This window comes from Lactuca saligna, chromosome 1, assembly GCF_052625555.1.
Source record: "Lactuca saligna cultivar CGN05327 chromosome 1, ASM5262555v1, whole genome shotgun sequence".
In the NCBI taxonomy this organism is placed as follows: domain Eukaryota; kingdom Viridiplantae; phylum Streptophyta; class Magnoliopsida; order Asterales; family Asteraceae; genus Lactuca; species Lactuca saligna.
Genome location: NC_136417.1, coordinates 108,944,141 through 108,962,851, shown reverse-complemented (window position 1 = coordinate 108,962,851; position 18,711 = coordinate 108,944,141). Strand labels below are relative to the sequence as shown.

At 35.3% G+C, this 18,711-nt stretch overlaps 2 protein-coding genes across 3 annotated transcripts; one reads left to right on the top strand and one right to left on the bottom strand.

Moving 5' to 3' along the window:
- Positions 1 to 5,919: 5,919 nt before the first annotated feature.
- Positions 5,920 to 6,516, top strand: LOC145010442 (uncharacterized). The gene has a single exon (XM_078968984.1). The coding sequence runs from the start codon at positions 5,920 to 5,922 to the stop codon at positions 6,514 to 6,516; it is 597 nt and encodes a 198-aa protein (XP_078825110.1).
- Positions 6,517 to 11,473: 4,957 nt separating this feature from the next.
- On the bottom strand, positions 11,474 to 18,106 carry LOC145043274 (disease resistance protein RUN1-like). 2 transcript variants are annotated; one of them, XM_078991880.1, is made up of 8 exons: positions 17,895 to 18,094; positions 16,150 to 16,873; positions 14,370 to 15,495; positions 13,968 to 14,291; positions 12,967 to 13,890; positions 12,259 to 12,889; positions 12,066 to 12,128; positions 11,474 to 11,969 (listed from the first exon to the last, which is right to left on the bottom strand). In XM_078991880.1, the coding sequence occupies exons 2-7, from the start codon at positions 16,680 to 16,682 to the stop codon at positions 12,067 to 12,069; spliced, it is 3,600 nt and encodes a 1,199-aa protein (XP_078848006.1). In that variant the 5' UTR covers positions 16,683 to 16,873; positions 17,895 to 18,094; the 3' UTR covers positions 11,474 to 11,969; position 12,066. The 2 variants fall into 2 exon arrangements, with proteins under 2 accessions (XP_078848006.1, XP_078848009.1); XM_078991883.1 differs by lacking the exons at positions 11,474 to 11,969; positions 12,066 to 12,128 and having other exon boundaries at positions 12,736 to 12,863; positions 17,895 to 18,106.
- Positions 18,107 to 18,711: the final 605 nt, after the last annotated feature.

The window sequence follows — 18,711 nt, the reverse complement described above, 5'->3', positions numbered from 1 at the left end:
AGGAAGTAAATTGGGGTTATTGAATTTACTAATTTGCCCCTGATGAAACATTATGGCAACAAACTCAAACATTATTGAAAAAAACTTTACGTGGCAATTACTTGACCATTTTTTTAACTAAAAAGTCAAAATAAAACATTTTAATTCTTTTTTTAGAACAGCTAGTACAATAGAGGGTAAATAAATTTTGATTTAGAGGTAATAATTTTCAAAATCGGAATAATATTATTATAAGAAAATTAGCAAATGTATGTCATCAAAATCTAAAAATTGAAGCTAAAATATTTATAATGTAAAAATTATATTATAATTAAAATTTCAAAACAATTAAAAATAATACTTTATTTTTGTTGTTGAGTTTCAAAAATAATTGTGCATTTTTAATATATCTTTTCAAAAATCTTCTATATTTTGCTACGGAAACATATTCCGTAACTATTTCACTACGAATTTTCCGTAGCCAAATACCTATGGATTTTGATTTCGTAGCTATTTTGCAAATTCACCTTTTTTTGTAACAGATTCCATAATAGATTAGCTACAAAATTTTATTTTGTAGCAAATTACCTAACAAAATAGCTACGGATCCTAATTCCATAGCTAACTTGCTACGGATTTTTATTTTGTAGCCATTTATGTAGCCAACTAGCTACATACATGGATTTTGTAACAAGTTTCATAGAGAACTAGCTACAACCAAAATACTTGTAGCATTATTTGTAGTAAACTAGCTACGGATTTTAATTCCGTAGCAACTATTCAAGATTTAGCTACGGAATGCAATTACGTAGCCATTTCCGTAGCAAATTAGTTACAACCAACCATTTTGTAACATATTCCGTATTAAAGGAACTATGAATTTAGATTCTGTAACAACTTTACGTAGCTATTTAAGATTTAGCTACGTAATGCAATTCCGTAACCATTTATGTAGCAAAATAGCTACGACAAGTCGTTCCGTAGCATATTCGGTTGTAAAATAGCAACGGATTTTGATTCCATAGTAACTTTCCGTAGCTATTTAGCATTTTTCTTGTAGTGGTTGTGCAAAAGGCTTGTGTTTTGGCGAATAAGATGTATATGTATACATATAATACATCCAACCTAGTATTGAATAAATTTTGAACATGCATGTCTTCAAGATCCAACTCTCCAGGACAAGAAAACACCAAAATCAAAAGCACCTTCATTGGCATTACATTAGAAAACATAAAACAAACCTCAATGAAGATTACTTAGAATTGTTGAGCTGTAGAGATGAGAAAAGGTCAGATGAGCCAAATTGTATGTCTATTGAGCCAAATTGTGCTTGTTTATATATGTTATGAGAAAAGGGTTTTTTGGATAAAAGTATCTTACGGGTCATCCTCAAGTACGTCAGACTTCCTTTGGGCCAAAGCTTTGATGTACACTCACTCATCTAATGAAAAGAAATAGATTAAAGATTTGACAATGATTGCAGAAAACTAAAAACATGAATTAAAATACTATCGGATTTAGATAAAAAGTATTACATAAAAATGACATCTACCTTCAAAGCACAAATTTTTCCAATCTATGTAACGAGTTGATCCTCAATATCCTTGTCATAATGCACAATTCGCCATTTGCTTCCTGTTGTAGTCTGAAATCCAGTGAGATGTTGACCAATGATGTAATTCCATGACTTGTAACAATCGAACACATCTTTTTTTTCCTTCTTCTTCTCCATCATACACATAATCACCCCATGCCCCTTGCTTCCATCTGTAATCCAATTTAGCATGTAATACATCTGCCACATACAACCAACACATTAATTATATATACATACATATTCACAGAAACACATATAATAAAATACACCTAACCTCGATTTCAGATTCCTCTGATGCTATACCCAAAACATCAATCCTCATGCTAGAAGAATTAGAGAAGTCTAGGTTAGTCCAACCCAAACAATGTAATACCTTTTCCTCGACAGCTGCCATTGGTTGCATTTTTACCGGACCTTCAATATCAAACCATGAACATGTCCTCCATCCTAGTGAGAGCTTGAGTGGGGACATTTGTGGATCAAATACAACTTTTCGTAGCAAAGGATTATCAGAAAGAGAATCATGGTTCAAATGTAAGTGTAAGTGGAGGATGCCCGACTGACGTCAAAAATTAACGATTTCTCATACTAAGGTGTTGTTTGTTTTTTCTGAGGCAAAATGTCTGCAGTCCGCGGACCACATCTGTAGACCTCTGCAGTAGAAGAGGTGGACCAAACGTCTGCGGTCTGAAAAATGAAGACTGTTTGTTTTTTTAACATCTGTGGGCTACTAAAATAAACTGAAATTTAAATAAATTGATTTTTTTAAACTTCAAAATGATTTTTTCATATTTTTATGACTTTGTTATAAATAATTAACGAATCTAGAATAACTTTTATGTATTATTGTATAAAAATAAAAATAAAAATGGTATGAATTAACGTATATATTTTATAAAAACCAAAAACTTTGGTTGCAAAGTTATAACTAAACATTATAATTAGTGATCAAAGAATTTGATACATAAATGGATGGAAATAAACTTCGATTTTTTCAATTAAATCCATTAAAAACGTACCATAAATATTTTCTCGAGAAATTGATGATACTGTATTAAATAATGTTTTATAAAATTTTGCAAAAAATATAAGAATATATTATGATTTTTTTTCATATTTATATAAACAACTTCAATGACTATTATTATAATAAATTTTTATTTATAAATTTGTTGAAAATATCATGTTTGTAATGTCGAACGTTTTTTTTAAAGTTTTGTAATTTTTTTTTCAAATTGTTTATCATTAATAAAGTTTGAAAAATTATAAATTAAAAAAAAAACTTTAGAAAAAATAAAGATATATATGTTTTTTTAGGCTAGAAGATGTCTGAAGATGTTAGAAGACTCTGGTCCACATCTGTGCCAAGAAGTGGGTGCGCAGAAATTTTTAGATCTGCAATCTTCAAAAAAAAAAAAAACACAGTCTGCGAAGGCTAATGTCCACGCGTGGTCTGCGCGACGCAGACAGAAGAGGCCACACAGATCTGCAGACAAAAAAGAAACATCACCTAAGTGTCTCAAGCCTAGGAAGGCATCTTAAAAAATTGGGCAGCGAAACAATAGGATTTTTATCTAGATATAATTCCTTTAACATGGTTAGGCAACTAAAGTCCAAGGGAAAAGATTTAGTGCACAAATTATTATTCTTAAATGACAAGCTTACTAAAGATATTGGTAAAGAAATGATAAAGAACTTTGAATAGCTTGGCATAGCCTGGTACACAGTTGAACCAAGGTAGCAACCGTTTCGAAGTAATATTTTAACTTTCTTTATCATGCCTAAGCTTTTTGGAGGTTTTTCAAGCTTGTTTCAGTAGCTCAGATCAATGAGGAAAATGAGGACAAGTTCAGGACATTGCTCAATTGATTCACAAACCACAAGCGCAACCTCTACCTCTCAAGTTTAGGGAGGCGGTCAATGCCACCCATACAACAAAGTTGTTCACAGAAACTTAAATTAAGAATCTTCAACGATCCAAGCAACCTATTGTCTTTTGAGCACGATCTAGTTAATTGCTGAAACTGAGATAAGTTAGAATAGTAGTGAACTTTATCAACTCGACCAAGAAGAGTAATAAATGGAGATAAGTTACCTTTAGCCTCTTAAGAAGTCGTGGATAGCTACAAGAAATCCCAAATGATTCAATCTTTCTATATGACATCTCAAGAGAAACCAGATTCCGTATCTGTAAGTTTAAAGTTACAAACTTCAAAGGGAACCCATGCATACACAACCATATTAGTTTCTTTTTCGGAAAATCCTTGCAAGAGCCGGTTATTTTCACATAATTGAGTTGAAGAAGCATCATCCTATCTATCTTACTCAATGCATATGTTTTCAACTCAACTGATCCATGTAAGTGCTCTTTTTTAAGCATTCTCATGTCAAGGGTGAGGCTAGAACATTTTCCGTACCCTAAGAAGAAATGGGATGCAAAAATATTTTTAAAATGTTAGATATGTATATAGAAATACAAAATTCTTTAAAGAAGTATAAATAACATCTTACTTTTCGTCTTTCACCACTTTGAATAACTCATGACCCTATAGGCTTCGTTCCCATGGCTTGTAAAGTGTTCTTCACATACCAAAAATGTTCCCATCTCTTGGACCAACTGATACATCGTTAATTCTTTATTCCATCTGATACTAAGAACACCTCTATTAATAAGATTCGTAATCCCAGATCCTGTCTCAATATCACATGCATCTAATATTGTTACACTAGAATCTATATCCATTCCAACAAAAATACAAGCAATATGCTTAAATATCTCCTTGACATTTTCTAATGGCAAAGAGTCAAAACTCATTTTGTGCAACAAAGAAAATACACAACAAATGCACATGCCATCTTAAGTTGCATGCAGAGGGAGGATGAATCATTGCAGGCTTTTGTCTTTTGATTTAGTAAGGCAACATTGAACGCTAGAAAGAGAAGATGACATGGTCATAGCTACATTCACTTATGGATTACTCGATGGTGTATTATTCAAATAGTTAGTTGGAAAACCACCGAAGTCAAAAAGAGACACGATGGAACTAGCCCATAGGCTCATGAAACGAGAGGAAGTGGCATCAGAAAAAAGAAAGTAAACATGGGGATCGACAATACAACAGTCCTAAAGATAGCGGAGTGCTATACAATAAGAATACCAAGGGCCCCAAAGGTACATCAACAACAAAATACAAATATCAAACAAATTGCCACCACACAACAAAATCTATCCTGCATGCTTACCAGAATGGAGTTCGAAACAAAATAGCAAAATTTGTTAAGGGAAATAAGAACAATGGATGAAAGAAAATAGAAAGATTCAGCAATAAGGACAACCATCGATACTCTAAATTCCATTATTTAATAGGTCATGAAACTATGGAATGCACAATACTAAGAAGAAAGATCCAAACAAAAATACAATCAGGATCTTGAGTGAACTGATAAGAGGTTTGTGTTCCAAGCAACTAGAAAGCATTGCACCAGTAGAAGTCAAAATAAAGGGACTAATGAAAGGAGAGATTTCCATGTTTAGATAGGCTAAGAAATTGGAAACGCGACACATTCACATTTGACGAGTGGGACTACCTTGATCACACTTACATACGTTGTGAACTTGTAGTTATCGAAAGTTTCCTTTGAAGGAAGTATGTGGCGACATCTACAATGATAATGGAAGCTCATCGAATGTAATATATAAGCACTTCTACAAAAAAAATTCCACGACAAATACAAGAAGGAATAAAACCACGATAGTCCTATCTCATCAGCTTTGTTGGGCACAATGTATGGCCAAAGGGTATGATAACCTTATCACTAACACTAATAGATTACCATAATGAAAAAAATGGTACTCAAAGCATTAAATTTTTTTATCACCAACACATTATCAATTAGAAATTAAGGGTATAGAAAGACTTGGAAATTCTGAGAATCGTGTTAAACACTTTTAGATTAAAGTATTAAAGGAATCTAGATTATTCCAATGAATAGATAATCATAGATGTTTCACATTTATCTGTTTTGTTTTTCATTATCTTTTACTGAATTTTAGGATCTCAGGATATATATATATATATATATATATATATATATATATATATATATATATATATATATATATCCTGTTGGCTTTTGTTTGACAATAAGTTACGTAATGAATAAAAAGTGCAGTGCACAAATTCTCATTTAGATCTTTTATGGTATCAAAGCCTGTGATCTGTTAGGTCATAGGTTAACGAAGATCATGAACAGGGGAGAAAGGAGACGGAAGCAAGAAGGACGGAGATGTCATTGATGCCAATTCACCCTTCTATATCCACCCGTCTGACTACCCGAAACAGATGCAGGTTAACGACATATTGAACGACAATAATTTCAGTGAATGGAAGCAGGAGATGACTAATTTTCTGTTTGCAAAGAATAAGATAGGACTGGTCGATGGATCAGTCAAGAAGCTGGAATCAACAGCACCTACATACATGGCTTGGATGCGAGCCGATGCCATGGTGAAGGGATGGATGACAACAGCCATGGAGAAAGACATTCGAACCAGTGTTAGATATGTAAATACTTCAGCCGAAATCTGGAAGGACCTTGAAGAAAGATTCGAGAATGAGGGAGCACCACGTGCCTATGAGCTGAAACAGTCGTTAAATGCCACCAGACAAGATGGATCTTCTGTCTCTTCTTATTACACGAAACTAAAGGCTGTGTGGGATGAACTGCAACTTGTTCATCCTATGCCCCGTTGCACGTGTGACAGATGTGACTGTGAATTGGGAAAAAGATTGAGTGAACTTAAAGAAAGGGAGAAGATTTATGAGTTTCTCATGGGACTCGATGATGATTTTTCTATCATCCGTACAGAAATACTTGCCATGAAGCCAACTCCGTCCTTGGGGGCAATATACCATCTAGTGGCTGAAGATGAGCAATAACGAGCAATTTCTAGAGGATCAAGAAGAGTTGGTGGTGAAGCAGCGGCTTTTCAAGTGAATTTAATGGGGAAGAAAAACGCACGAGGGCAAGGAACTCAATCAGCTAGCAAGCCCATTCCAAAGACATTCAAGCAAAGTAATGACAAGGCAGAAAAATGCACCTTTTGTGGGAAAGAAGGTCATAATAAGGATGGGTGTTTCAAGAAGATAGGGTATCCGGACTGGTGGCCCGGGAAGAAGGATAAACCTAAGCCGAAGGCAGCTTGCGTGCAGATGGGTCCTAGTCCTATACCAGGGTTAACCGATGAGCAATATCACCTCTTTGTGGAACACTTCAAGGAGGAGTCATTTAATGAGACAATTCCGAAGGCTAACTTGGCAGGTAGAGAAAATCCTTATGATGGATGGGTCGTTGACTCGGGTGCTACCGATCACATAACCCATAGAAGTGATATTCTTGATAACAAAATCACATACACGAAGGAGGCACCCGTCATCATTCCTAATGGTGACAAAATACCTGTTATGGGGGAGGGTGAACATACCCTTCCAGGAGGCCTTAAGATTAATGGAGTCATGCATGTTCCGAATTTCAATTATAATTTATTATCTGTGAATAAGCTTGCCAAGAACTTACATTGTGCTATAACCTTCTTTCCTGATTTCATTGTGATGCAGAAGTTAGTAACGGGGGACTTGATTGGTACGGGTAACTGTAGTGGAGGACTATATCGAATGGGGGCGATGGAGAAGAAAGCTTTTGTTACTACCTTTGAGGTTTGGCACAAGAGGCTAGGTCATCCATCTCCCAAGAAGATTTCTAGTTTAGGGTTTGTTAAAAATGTTTCTAAAAATGCTCAAGCTGAAGTGTGTGATGCTTGTTTTAAGGCTAAACACACAAGGCTTCCTTTTCCCATTAGTGAAATAAAGACTACAAATTGTTTTGATCTTATACATTGTGACGTGTGGGGAAAGTATAGAACCCCATCTTTTTCAAAGGCTTATTATTTTTTGACTATAGTAGATGATTTTAGTCGATCCGTATGGACATTTCTTCTCAAACATAAGCATGAGGCTAACACACACCTCATAAATTTTCACAAGATGGTCAAAACGCAGTTTGGGAAGGAGATCAAGCGTATAAGGTGTGACAACGGAGGAGAATTTTTCTCTCATAAAATGCATAGCTTTTATGCACAAGAGGGAATTGTCTTGGAGACTTCTTGTCCATATACACCCCAACAAAATGGGGTGGTTGAACGCAAGCATAGACATTTGCTTGAGACGGCACGAGCCCTTCGTTTCCAGGGCAATCTTCCCAAGGCCTTTTGGGGAGAATGTATTTTGACCGCTACTTATGTGATCAATAGGCTTCCCTCGAAGGTGCTCAATGGGGTCACTCCCTATGAAGTTCTTTTTAATAAATCACCCACTTATGATCACATGAGAGTATTTGGATGTTTGGCCTACTATCGAAGCACAGAAACCGGTGGAGACAAGTTTGAGTCGCGAGGTAGACTAGGCATCTTCGTTGGTTACCCACTGGGGATGAAGGGCTACAAAATTTATGACTTAGAGTACAGAAGGTTAGTAGTCTCAAGAGATGTAAGATTTCTAGAACATGAATTTCCAATGAAACAAATAAAAGAAAGTAAGGAGACAAATGAAGAAGATGAACACCTCTTTGTCTTCACTAATAAGGAGGTCACCACGACTCCGGTTCAACGTCCTTTCATCGTCGACAGCCACATCTGCGATGAAGCCCAAGATCATCATGATACTCTCGAACTAGATAATACTACCATCAATGAAAACAGCGAACTCGTGGAGAGTGACAATCACGAGAACCAAGAAATCAGCAACACTGACAGCAACAGAGAGACCAGAACTCGATCTCAACCAGTTCGCTTCAAAGATTATGACGTACAACTACCTCCTTCGATAAGTCATCCACAACTCGCTGCCAATCGAGTCGCCTCCACGGTACATCCTCTCACTAATTATGTCTCATATGATAAATTTTCTAATGCTCACAAGTCCTTTTTAGCTGCCACCGCCACCCATGATGAGCCAAAGTTCTTTCATCAGGCTATTAAAAATGACCGATGGAAAGAAGCCATACAAAGGGAGATCCAAGCTCTTGAACAAAATAACACTTGGGAACTTACATTGGAAAAAGAGCTATAGATTCCAAGTGGGTCTATAAGATAAAGTACAAGCCAAATGGAGATATAGAACGCTACAAGGCCCGTCTTGTTGCTAAGGGTTACACCCAAATGGAAGGTGTGGATTTTCATGACACCTTTGCCCCGGTGGCTAAGCTTGTAACCATGCGTGTTCTACTCACTATAGCTGTCAAACGTGATTGGATCATACACCAGTTAGATGTTAACAACGCCTTTTTACATGGAGACTTGGACGAAGACATTTACATGAAGATACCACAGGGTTTTAGAAAAGACAACGAAACACGAGTCTGTAAGCTCAAAAATTCTTTGTATGGGTTAAAACAAGCCTCGAGAAATTGGTATCAAAAATTTACTACAACCCTCCAAAGTCTAGAATTTCGACAATCTCAAGCTGATCATTCACTATTCGTTCATAAGCATGGCGACACCTTTGTGGCAGCCCTTATTTATGTGGATGATGTAATAATTGTTGGTAACAACAAGAAAAAGATAGAGCATACCAAATCTAGACTTGATGCGAGTTTTAGTATCAAGGATCTCGGAACCTTGAAATATTTTCTGGGCATAGAAGTGGCTCGTACAAGCGAAGGTTTGGTTCTTAGTCAACGAAAGTACACCATTGATGTCCTAGAAGATTCAGGTTTTCTTGGATGTTGACCCAGTAGGTTTCCAATGGAACAAAATTTAAAATTAAATAAAGGAGAAGATGAAGATCGGGTCGATGCTAGTGTGTATAGACGTCTCGTTGGGAGAGTCTTATATCTTCAAGCAACGAGACCTAACATTACTTATTCCGTGAATGTTCTTAGCCAATTTGTCTCGGACCCTAGACAGAGTCATTGGAATGCTGCTATGCGAGTACTTCGTTATCTCAAAACTACTTTGGGACAAGGTGTGTTGTTACCAAAGACCGAAGATGTTGAGTTGATAGCATATAGCGATTCGGATTGGTTGGGTTGTCCCTTTTCACGAAGGTCACGGACGGGGTACATATTGCTCTTGGGAGGTGCACCGATTTCATGGAAATCCAAGAAACAATCAGTTGTTTCTCGATCCTCAGCTGAAGCCGAGTATCGTGCAATGGCTACTACTGTGAGTGAAATTCTTTGGACCCGTTGGTTGTTGGCAGAATTTGATGTTGATTTCCATGCACCAACACCTCTTTTATGTGATAATGAATCCGCCCGCAACATTGCTCACAATCCGGTGTTTCATGAGCGCACCAAGCATGTCGAAATGGATTGCTATTTCGTACGAGAACGTGTTTTGTCAAAGGAGATTGTTCCTGTCAAGATAAGCACTCAAGATCAATTGGCTGACTTGCTCACTAAGCCACTTGGTTCAGATCGTTTGAAGTCGTTGTCGGACAAGCTGGGCATTCAAAATCTTCATGCTCCAGCTTGAGGGGGAGTAAAGGAATCTAGATTATTCCAATGAATAGATAATCATAGATGTTTCACATTTATCTGTTTTGTTTTTCATTATCTTTTACTGAATTTTAGGATCTCAGGATATATATATCCTGTTGGCTTTTGTTTGACAATAAGTTACGTAATGAATAAAAAGTGCCGGTGCACAAATTCTCAATTAGATCTTTTAAGTATCTGGATGGTACTCCCAATATTCCTTAATCGGATAAGACTTAGAGAGGAGATACAAGAACAGAGAGTGTTTTGATGATGTTTTCTATGTACCAGAAAAGAGACCAAAAACGATATTAAGATCTTTGTCTGAAAACTATCATATGACAGTGGTCATAAAAACGGATATTTGGATAAAAGTCAAATATGGGTCAATTCTAAAAAAACCCGGATTTTTGATGCATTTTTTTTTATAGAAACATAACCTATATAAAAAAATTTCGTGCTGATCCCAGCCAGGGCTCTGCCCCTTGGACACGAATGCACCACCGGTTGGCTTTTTAGCTAATATTTTTCTTCATAACTAAAAGTGTATTAGACTTTTCAGTTATAAAACTTGCATTAAACATAGTTTTAATCACAGATTGTCAGTTTTGATGTCTTGATTAATGATTATCTTTAACTCTCATCCGTTACAGGATCGATTGTCAATTACAAAATTTTCTCGGTATAAATATTGCATCCTATGTGACAATTGAGGGGACACCTGGATGGTAATATTTGTTTAAGCACCAGAAATAACCAAACAGCTAGTAGAAATTGGATGAACGCACAAAATCAATTAAAAGCCTATATTATGTTTCTTGAACGTAAGATTCCTGGGCCTCACTTGTTGGCTTGTCACGACTCCTGGACTAAATGTTTTTTTTAATCATCAAGCTCTAAATTAAATGCATAAAAATAATCACAATTAATCCTATTGTAACTTGTTAAACACTAAAAGTACAAATCAACAGCTAGCCGAATAAACACATATTTGCATAGGGCCCAAAATTAACTCATAAAACTTCATAAATCCTGGAAAAATAAATAAACATCTAGAGTTCATATAATGAATTCTAAATAGTAGTTGGGTTTATACATATACTTTGTTGTTTAATAAAATCGGGATCTAATGTATTTCAAGTGCAACAACACTGGTTTCCATGTTGTCTGCCAAGTAAGCGGAGAAAAATTCTCAGGAGCATGGTAATGAGTGATTTCTTGATAAAAAAAAGTAACAACGATATATTGATGGTCATGAATACAATTAAGAAATACTTGGATTTGGCTAAAGACAAACACTAACTTGATTACTAAAATTATTTTTTAAAGTACAGAAGATAATAACAAATTTACATTAAGGAATGGAAATACAAACAATATATGCACACATAAAGGATATAACTGACAACCCAATGTATTGGACATTGGTAAACGTTTCTCATGGAAATAAAGGGTTTTGTAGAAGGTTGATTTCCAGATGGAGGTTGATTGAATCCCTTCTAAAAAATATGAATAGATGAAAATTCCGTATACAAGCTATCTAGCTTTGGGCAATGTACTTTCATTGATATGTTTATTACAACATTCTACTTCATTTCTTCCTTATACACATTGTACCTTGAAAAAAATGGTATAATAATAAATATCTATACATAAAATATATCCCACCTAGTATTGTACAAATTCTGAACATGCATGTTTTGAAGATCCAACTTTCCGAGACAAGAAAACACCAAAACCAAAAAGCACCTTCATTGCCATTTGAAAACATGAAAAAAGACTGCTTAGAATTGCTGAGTTGTTGGGATGAGGAAAGGTCAGGCAAGCCAAAGTGTAAGTATGTTGAGTGGACTGCCAGCTGGAAAGATTTATTTATGTGAAAACATATTAGAAATAAGCTCATGGCAGTGGGTTTATATATGTTATGAGAAAAGGGTTTTTGGAATAAAAGTACCTTAGGGACCATCCTTTAATATGCCAGGCTTCCTATTAGACAAAGCTTTGAAGTACAGCTTATCTAATGAAAAAAATAGATTAGTGATTTGGCAAGGATTGCAGAAGATTAACGCATGATTTAAAATACTATCATTTAGTTATTATTATCGGTTTTAATAAAAAAGTACTACATAAGAATGACACCTATGTACCTTTAAAGTGTGCGCCTTCTCCACACAGATGATAATAGTTTCGTAGAGCTATATCAAGCGTAGGCCAAATAATTCGACGTTTGCTTAGGATGTATTCTCCTGTTGTTGATTGAAATCCAGTGAGATCTCCACCAATGATGTGATTCCATGACCTGTAATAACCCAACACATCTTCTTCTTTTTTGTTCTCTCCATTATCATACACAAAACTCACCCCACACTCCTTAGTAACTGCATTACCAGTATCATATAGTCTCTTCCTCACTGTAATAGTAATTTGATCACCACACTCCATCTCATTCATCCCAAACATCCAATGACTTAATAATATTAGACGATGGCCACCCACATTGAATTTCTCAATGTAATGTTCGTATATCCATGTGAGGTTCTTTGTTATATTACAAATTTTGATCACCGGCAAATTAATAAGGTCCAGATCATCTACAGATCCATGTGTCTCATCCAGACATCCAGATGTCAGCACATAGCAGAAATTCAATCCTGTGAGGTTGTTAGGAGATGATGGGACTGTAAATAATATTGATGGCCCCATCCTTCTATCTGTAATCCAATTTGGCATCTCTTTACCCCAATAAATTGTGCTGAATATTCCAAATTCATAATACATCTGCCAAATAGAACCACCTTCATTAATTATATATACGTATATATTCACACAAAGACATGTAGTTAACTACAGCAAACCTGGATTTCAGATTCCTCCGTTTCTCTATAACCAATAGAAATTTTCACTTGCTTTCCTTTAAGGAAGTGTAAGTTAGTCCATCCCAAACAGTGTAATAAATTTTCCTCAACATCAGCCATTGGTTGGATTTTGACCATACCTTCAAATTCAAACGATGAATGTGCCAAGATGGTCCGTTCTAGTGAGAACTTGAGTGGGGACATTTGTGGATCAAATACAACTTTTCGTAACAATGGCTTATTTGTAAAATCAAACATTAGATTTAAAGATGTTAGTGTATGTGGAGGATGCTCGACTGATATAAGCATATGACAGTTTACCATGCTAAGTTTCTCTAGCCTAGGAAGGCTTCTGACACAACGGGGCAGGGAAAAAAGAGGATTTTTATCTAGATATAATTCTTTTAACATGGTTAGGCAACTGAAGTCCATTGGAAAAGATTCAGTAGATAAATTATTATTCTCCAGTGACAAGCTTACTAAAGATCTCGGTAAAGAAATGACAGAAAATTTTGAATAACTTGGCATAGCCTGGAGAAGAGTGGAGGAAGAGGTTATTGTGTTTATGCCAATGTTGTTAGCGTTGAGCATTTCTGATGATTTCTTATCCCTAATCTTGATTCGAGATTCACTGAGATGACAACCGTTTAACAATAATGTTTTAACTTTCTTTAACATGCCTAAGCTTCTTGGAAGTTTTTCAAGCTTGTTGCAGTAGCTCAGATCGATGTGGACAAGTTCAAAACATTGCTCAATTGATTCACAAACCTCAATCAAACCTATACAACCTTTAAGTATTAGTCTCTCAAGTTTAGGGAGGTGGTCAAAGCCACGAAGACTATGAAGTTGTTCACAACAACTTAAATTAAGAATCTTTAACGATCCAAGCAACCTTTTGTCTTTTGTGCACGATCCAATTAATTGCTGAAATTGATATAAGTTAGAATATTAGTGAATTCTATCAACTCGACCTAGAAGAGTAATAAATGGAGATAAGTTACCTTTAGCCTCTTATGAAGTCGTTGTGGATAGCTATAACAAATCCCAAATGATTCAATACTACTATGTGACATGTCAAGAGCAACCAAATTCTCCATCGGTAAATCTGGAGGTATAGACTTCAAAGGGAACCCATGCATACACAACCATCTTAATTCTTCTGGAAAGTTCTTGAAAGAGTCGGTTATTTGCACATAATTGAGTTGTAGCAACATTAGATTATCCATGCTACTCAATGCATCTGTTTTCAACTCAAGTGATCCGTGTAACTTCTCTTTCTCAAGCATTCTCATGTCAAGGGTTAGACCTAGAACATTTTCCATACACTAAAAAGAAAGGTATGAAAACATATTGTAAAATATAGAAATCCAAAATGCTTTAAACAAGTATACATGGAATTTTACCTTTTTTTGTTTTAACACTTTAAATGACTCAAGACCCCATATTCGACTTCGTTCCCATGGCTTGTAAAGTGATTCCTCACGTACCACAAATCTTCCCATCTCTTTAACCAACTCATGCATCTTCAATTCATTATTCCATCCGATACTAAGAAGGCATTTGTCGACGAGATTTGTGATCCCAGTTTTTGTTTCTATATCACATGCCTCTAATATTGTTACGACATCATTGCTATCCATTCCAACAAAAATACAAGCTATATGCTTAAACAAGTCCTTGTCATTTTCTGATGACAATGAGTCAAAGCTCATTCTCAAGACATTATTTATAGGGGAATCATTTTCTTGCTTTAGCCTATCTATGTATCCCTCCCAATAAGTTACATCTCGATTATGTAGAGACCTACCCAAAACTTTAAGAGCCATAGGATGTCCTTTACAATACTTTACTAGCTTTTTTGACACCTCTTCATAACCTGGTTTGGGCTCATTGCACATAAATGCATGATAACAAAAAAGTTTTTGTGAATCGATCTCATATAAGACTTTAAGCTCGTACATTGCATGATTGGGTTTATCGTTCGTTTTGAATAGTGTACAACTCTTTGTTAACCATGCGTCCGTTGTTGTTACTAGGATTTTAGTTCCTGCATAAAAACCTTTAGTTCCAAGTAATGCATCTAACTGGTTTAGAGAACTAATATCATCAAGAACCAAAAACACCTTTTTACGGGCTACTGCATTCTCTATCATTGAGGTGTATATAGAATCATCAAGAACTTGAACTGAACTTGGTTTTGAAATGTCATCAAATAGTTGTTTTTGAACATCAAGAATCCCATTAGATTTTTCCTCACATTTCCTACCGATATCTTCAATGAAGCTGCTTTTGTCAAATTCATGAAAATGTAACGCATAGACATATTTGGCTAAAGATGTCTTCCCAATCCCACCCATACCCAAAATAGTTAGTATATTTGTCGTATGTGATGATGTATCTTTCAGCCATGAAGTGACGAAGTTAATGGAACCTTCCATCCCAATAAGTTGTGGTAGTGGAAACCTTGAGGATATGCGTAGTCTATGGAAGATGTCCTTGACAATTTCATCAATAAGTTCCACCTCAGACCTGAAGTTTGACTTTAGTAAGAACAACAATAATCAAAACAACTAACATGTCACACTGGAGATTTAATTTTTCAAAAATGATCCAAATCAAAAATATATCATATTAACCTATTATATTATTAAGTTTTCCATATCATAACTATTATCGTAGTTGCACTCCTAACCATGTAAGTATTTAATGTGCAAGGTCATAATTATCATCTCTAAGTTAACCTTTAATACTTACAAGTAAAAGCATTAGTGTATCATAATAAAAGATGATATAGTTTGAAGGTAGAATGATATAAATATAGCACATGCATTGCAATTGTTTCATATTTGGTTTATTAATGAAAATCATATAAAATAATTAAAAAGATTTATCTACATTAAATAATTGTGGGAAAATAATAAAATCATAGAAAATGTGTTAAAATTAGCAGGGTGGTTTAACCGGCCTATATGAATTAATTTGTGAGATCACATAATTTGCAAAAATTAGACTCGATACCAACCATATCTATATCCAAATTAAATGCATCAAAATATGGCTATTTGATTAATATGAAGGGACGTGTTTAAGTGCATAAGCATAAGGAGAAGATTATGTATAACTTTCATGTACTAATTAAACAATATTAAAGGAGTATGGAAATATGGATAAGAAAGCGGTTACCTGCCATTTGCATCCTTCCCTTTTAAATCAACAACTCCTGTAAGCGCTTTATTCCAAAGCTCTATCTTTTGAGCCCATTGGCTTCTTTTATTTGAATTTGTTTCTGCCTCCATCTTTTGTCTATGCTTAGCCATTGCATCTCCGAAGCTACTTTGTTGTTTCCTGACATGGCTGGGCTTAACATGATAAAAGATGGGGATTACAACATGATTGGATTTCATACGTTGCTCAAGGATCAACACCAGTTCGTCGAGACACCATGTGGAAGTAGCATAATTTTTGGACAACACGATAACAGAAGCCCTAGACCCTCGAATACCACTCTCCAATTCTGGTTTTAGATCTTCCCCTGTTTTAATATCTTCATCATCCAAGAAGGTGGTGATATTGGCATGCATGAGGGCGTTGTAAAGGTGATTAGTGAAACCATGACGAGTGTCAACTCCTCTGAAACTTAAAAATACATCATGTCTGTGACAATTATGAGTTGATGAACATGAAGACCCTTCACAAAGTTCAGAGAGAACAACCATTATGAGTTCTGGATTGATGAGTACTCTTCAATCTTCCCACGACTGTGTATCTCGATAAGCTATGACTGTTGGTTTGATCGCTTACGTCGTGTCTCTCAGGAAGTAAGAAAGTAAGTATTGTGTTCTGAAGCTTTTGAATCTCACACTTTCCTCAATTGTGCCTCAATCTCAAGATCCCATACATAATGTCTCTACAGAAAATCCAGATTAGTAATACCTTATGCAACATAAGTCTCATCACAGAATATAACCTCAACAATACATATGCAACCCCAGACTTTTCCATGTGAAGTAATATGTTTAAAAATAACCAACATATATACAGCTATGTATTGATATAGAATCACCATATTGAACCAATAATCAATATGCTTAATTAACCTACAAAACTTTTATCTTGATCTGATTAATCCACCATAGACATTCCTAATATTGTCTAAACAATTTCCATCTAAAGTTAAGTTCAACAATCCTCAAACAAATCAACACCAAATACCATTCTACAAACAACTACAACATCCACTATTATATCCTATGAAAGGAATTGCAAAAACATATTTGCATCCAAATTTCACTAGATATGAACAAACAATTAAAAGATCCAAACACAAGCAAGAATATGTGCACTTGTGCACATATATATATACTCCCCTATACTCCCCCTAGAACATGACTTCATGTTACCAAACCTTACTTTTAATTGCAAAATCAACATGAAAAGACTATCAAAGGGATGAACCCAAGCACACAGATGAGAAAGTGGCCACGAGTTATCCTATCTGAAAGTAAATAGCGCATTACTTAATTGATTCAGGATCTAGACTCTGCACTAGCATATTCATAACTTTGATTCATTGAATATAATACCCGAAAAGTACTTCACAAGAACCAAGATTTCTTATAATCCAAAATTAAAGCTTCTTCAATATTATTGTTTAGCTTACTGTTAAGATTAAAAAAGAATCATACGTAGAGAATCGTATTTCTGAATTGAAACATACAGAAGAATTAATGACCTGCATGTTGGACTCTGTATTATCTAACTGAATTACAAAATGAAAAACTTAACTGAAATCGTTGAAATTTCAATCCCTTGTCAATGAACAAACAAATTATTATGATTTGATTTATGATTAATCAGAAAAAAATTTCAAATAACATGTGAAACAAATTGTAAGAATGTGCCTGCACAATTAGTGCATACATAAGTACCTGAAGCAGCCAGAATATCGGAGGTACGAATCAACGGCGAGTCGAGCGAACAGGATGACGAGTAAATGCTATAGAGCGAAGGGCGGAAAGTCAACAGGTAAACGGCAAGTCAACGACGAAGGAATGTAGACGGCGAGAGAGGTGAGAAGAATGTTGGTTTTTAGTTCCGGATGTCCTAATATAGACAAAATTGAAAAAATGGTCCTACACTTAGTCAAAAGTTGTAATTTTAGTTATAAAAAAAAAAAAAAAAAAAAAAAAGTCTTGTACTAACATAACTAGTCCAAAATATGTTTTTTTATTATGGTTTTGGTCATAAAAAAAATATGAAATGACTATTTTGTCTTTTATTTTGTTTTTTTTTAATTTCCTTTTACTGTAGAAATCAAAAGGAAAGGAAAAATAAAATACAACATATTTCTCTCTCTCTCTCTCCCACCTAATTTTCACAAAGAGAAAATATCACCGCCGCAGTCGGAGATATGAACGCAGCCACCACCACCGGTCAATACCAACACAAAAAGGGTTGAAAGATGTGACTGTCACCACCAATGTCGAACATCCCAGAAAGCCCTCCATTTTTCGGCGAAGAAGAAGAACCAAGATATATAGATTTGTGGTGCTGAAAACCATATTTGTAGCTCTGATAAAGGTGGCACTAAAGGCCCTCAAGGCTTTTTATGCCTCCCATGACAAATAGAAGGTCTAATCGATTAGGGTTTTCTGGCAGCGATTGGATTAGAGTTTTCAAAATATCCAACGGTGAGTAGATTAGAGTTTTTCTAGAAGTGGGGGATATAAGTCAACGACAAAGGGT

Excerpts from the sequence above, each read along its gene's own strand:
- LOC145010442 (XM_078968984.1), top strand. The coding sequence starts at position 5,920 with ATGCAGGTTAACGACATATTGAACGACAATAATTTCAGTGAATGGAAG.
- LOC145043274 (XM_078991880.1), bottom strand. The coding sequence starts at position 16,682 with ATGGTTGTTCTCTCTGAACTTTGTGAAGGGTCTTCATGTTCATCAACT. Across the intron at positions 13,891-13,967 it reads GACTTCATAAGAGGCTAAAG|CAATTAATTGGATCGTGCAC; the intron begins GTAACTTATCTC and ends TATCAATTTCAG. Across the intron at positions 12,129-12,258 it reads AGAAGGCGCACACTTTAAAG|ATAAGCTGTACTTCAAAGCT; the intron begins GTACATAGGTGT and ends TTTTTTCATTAG.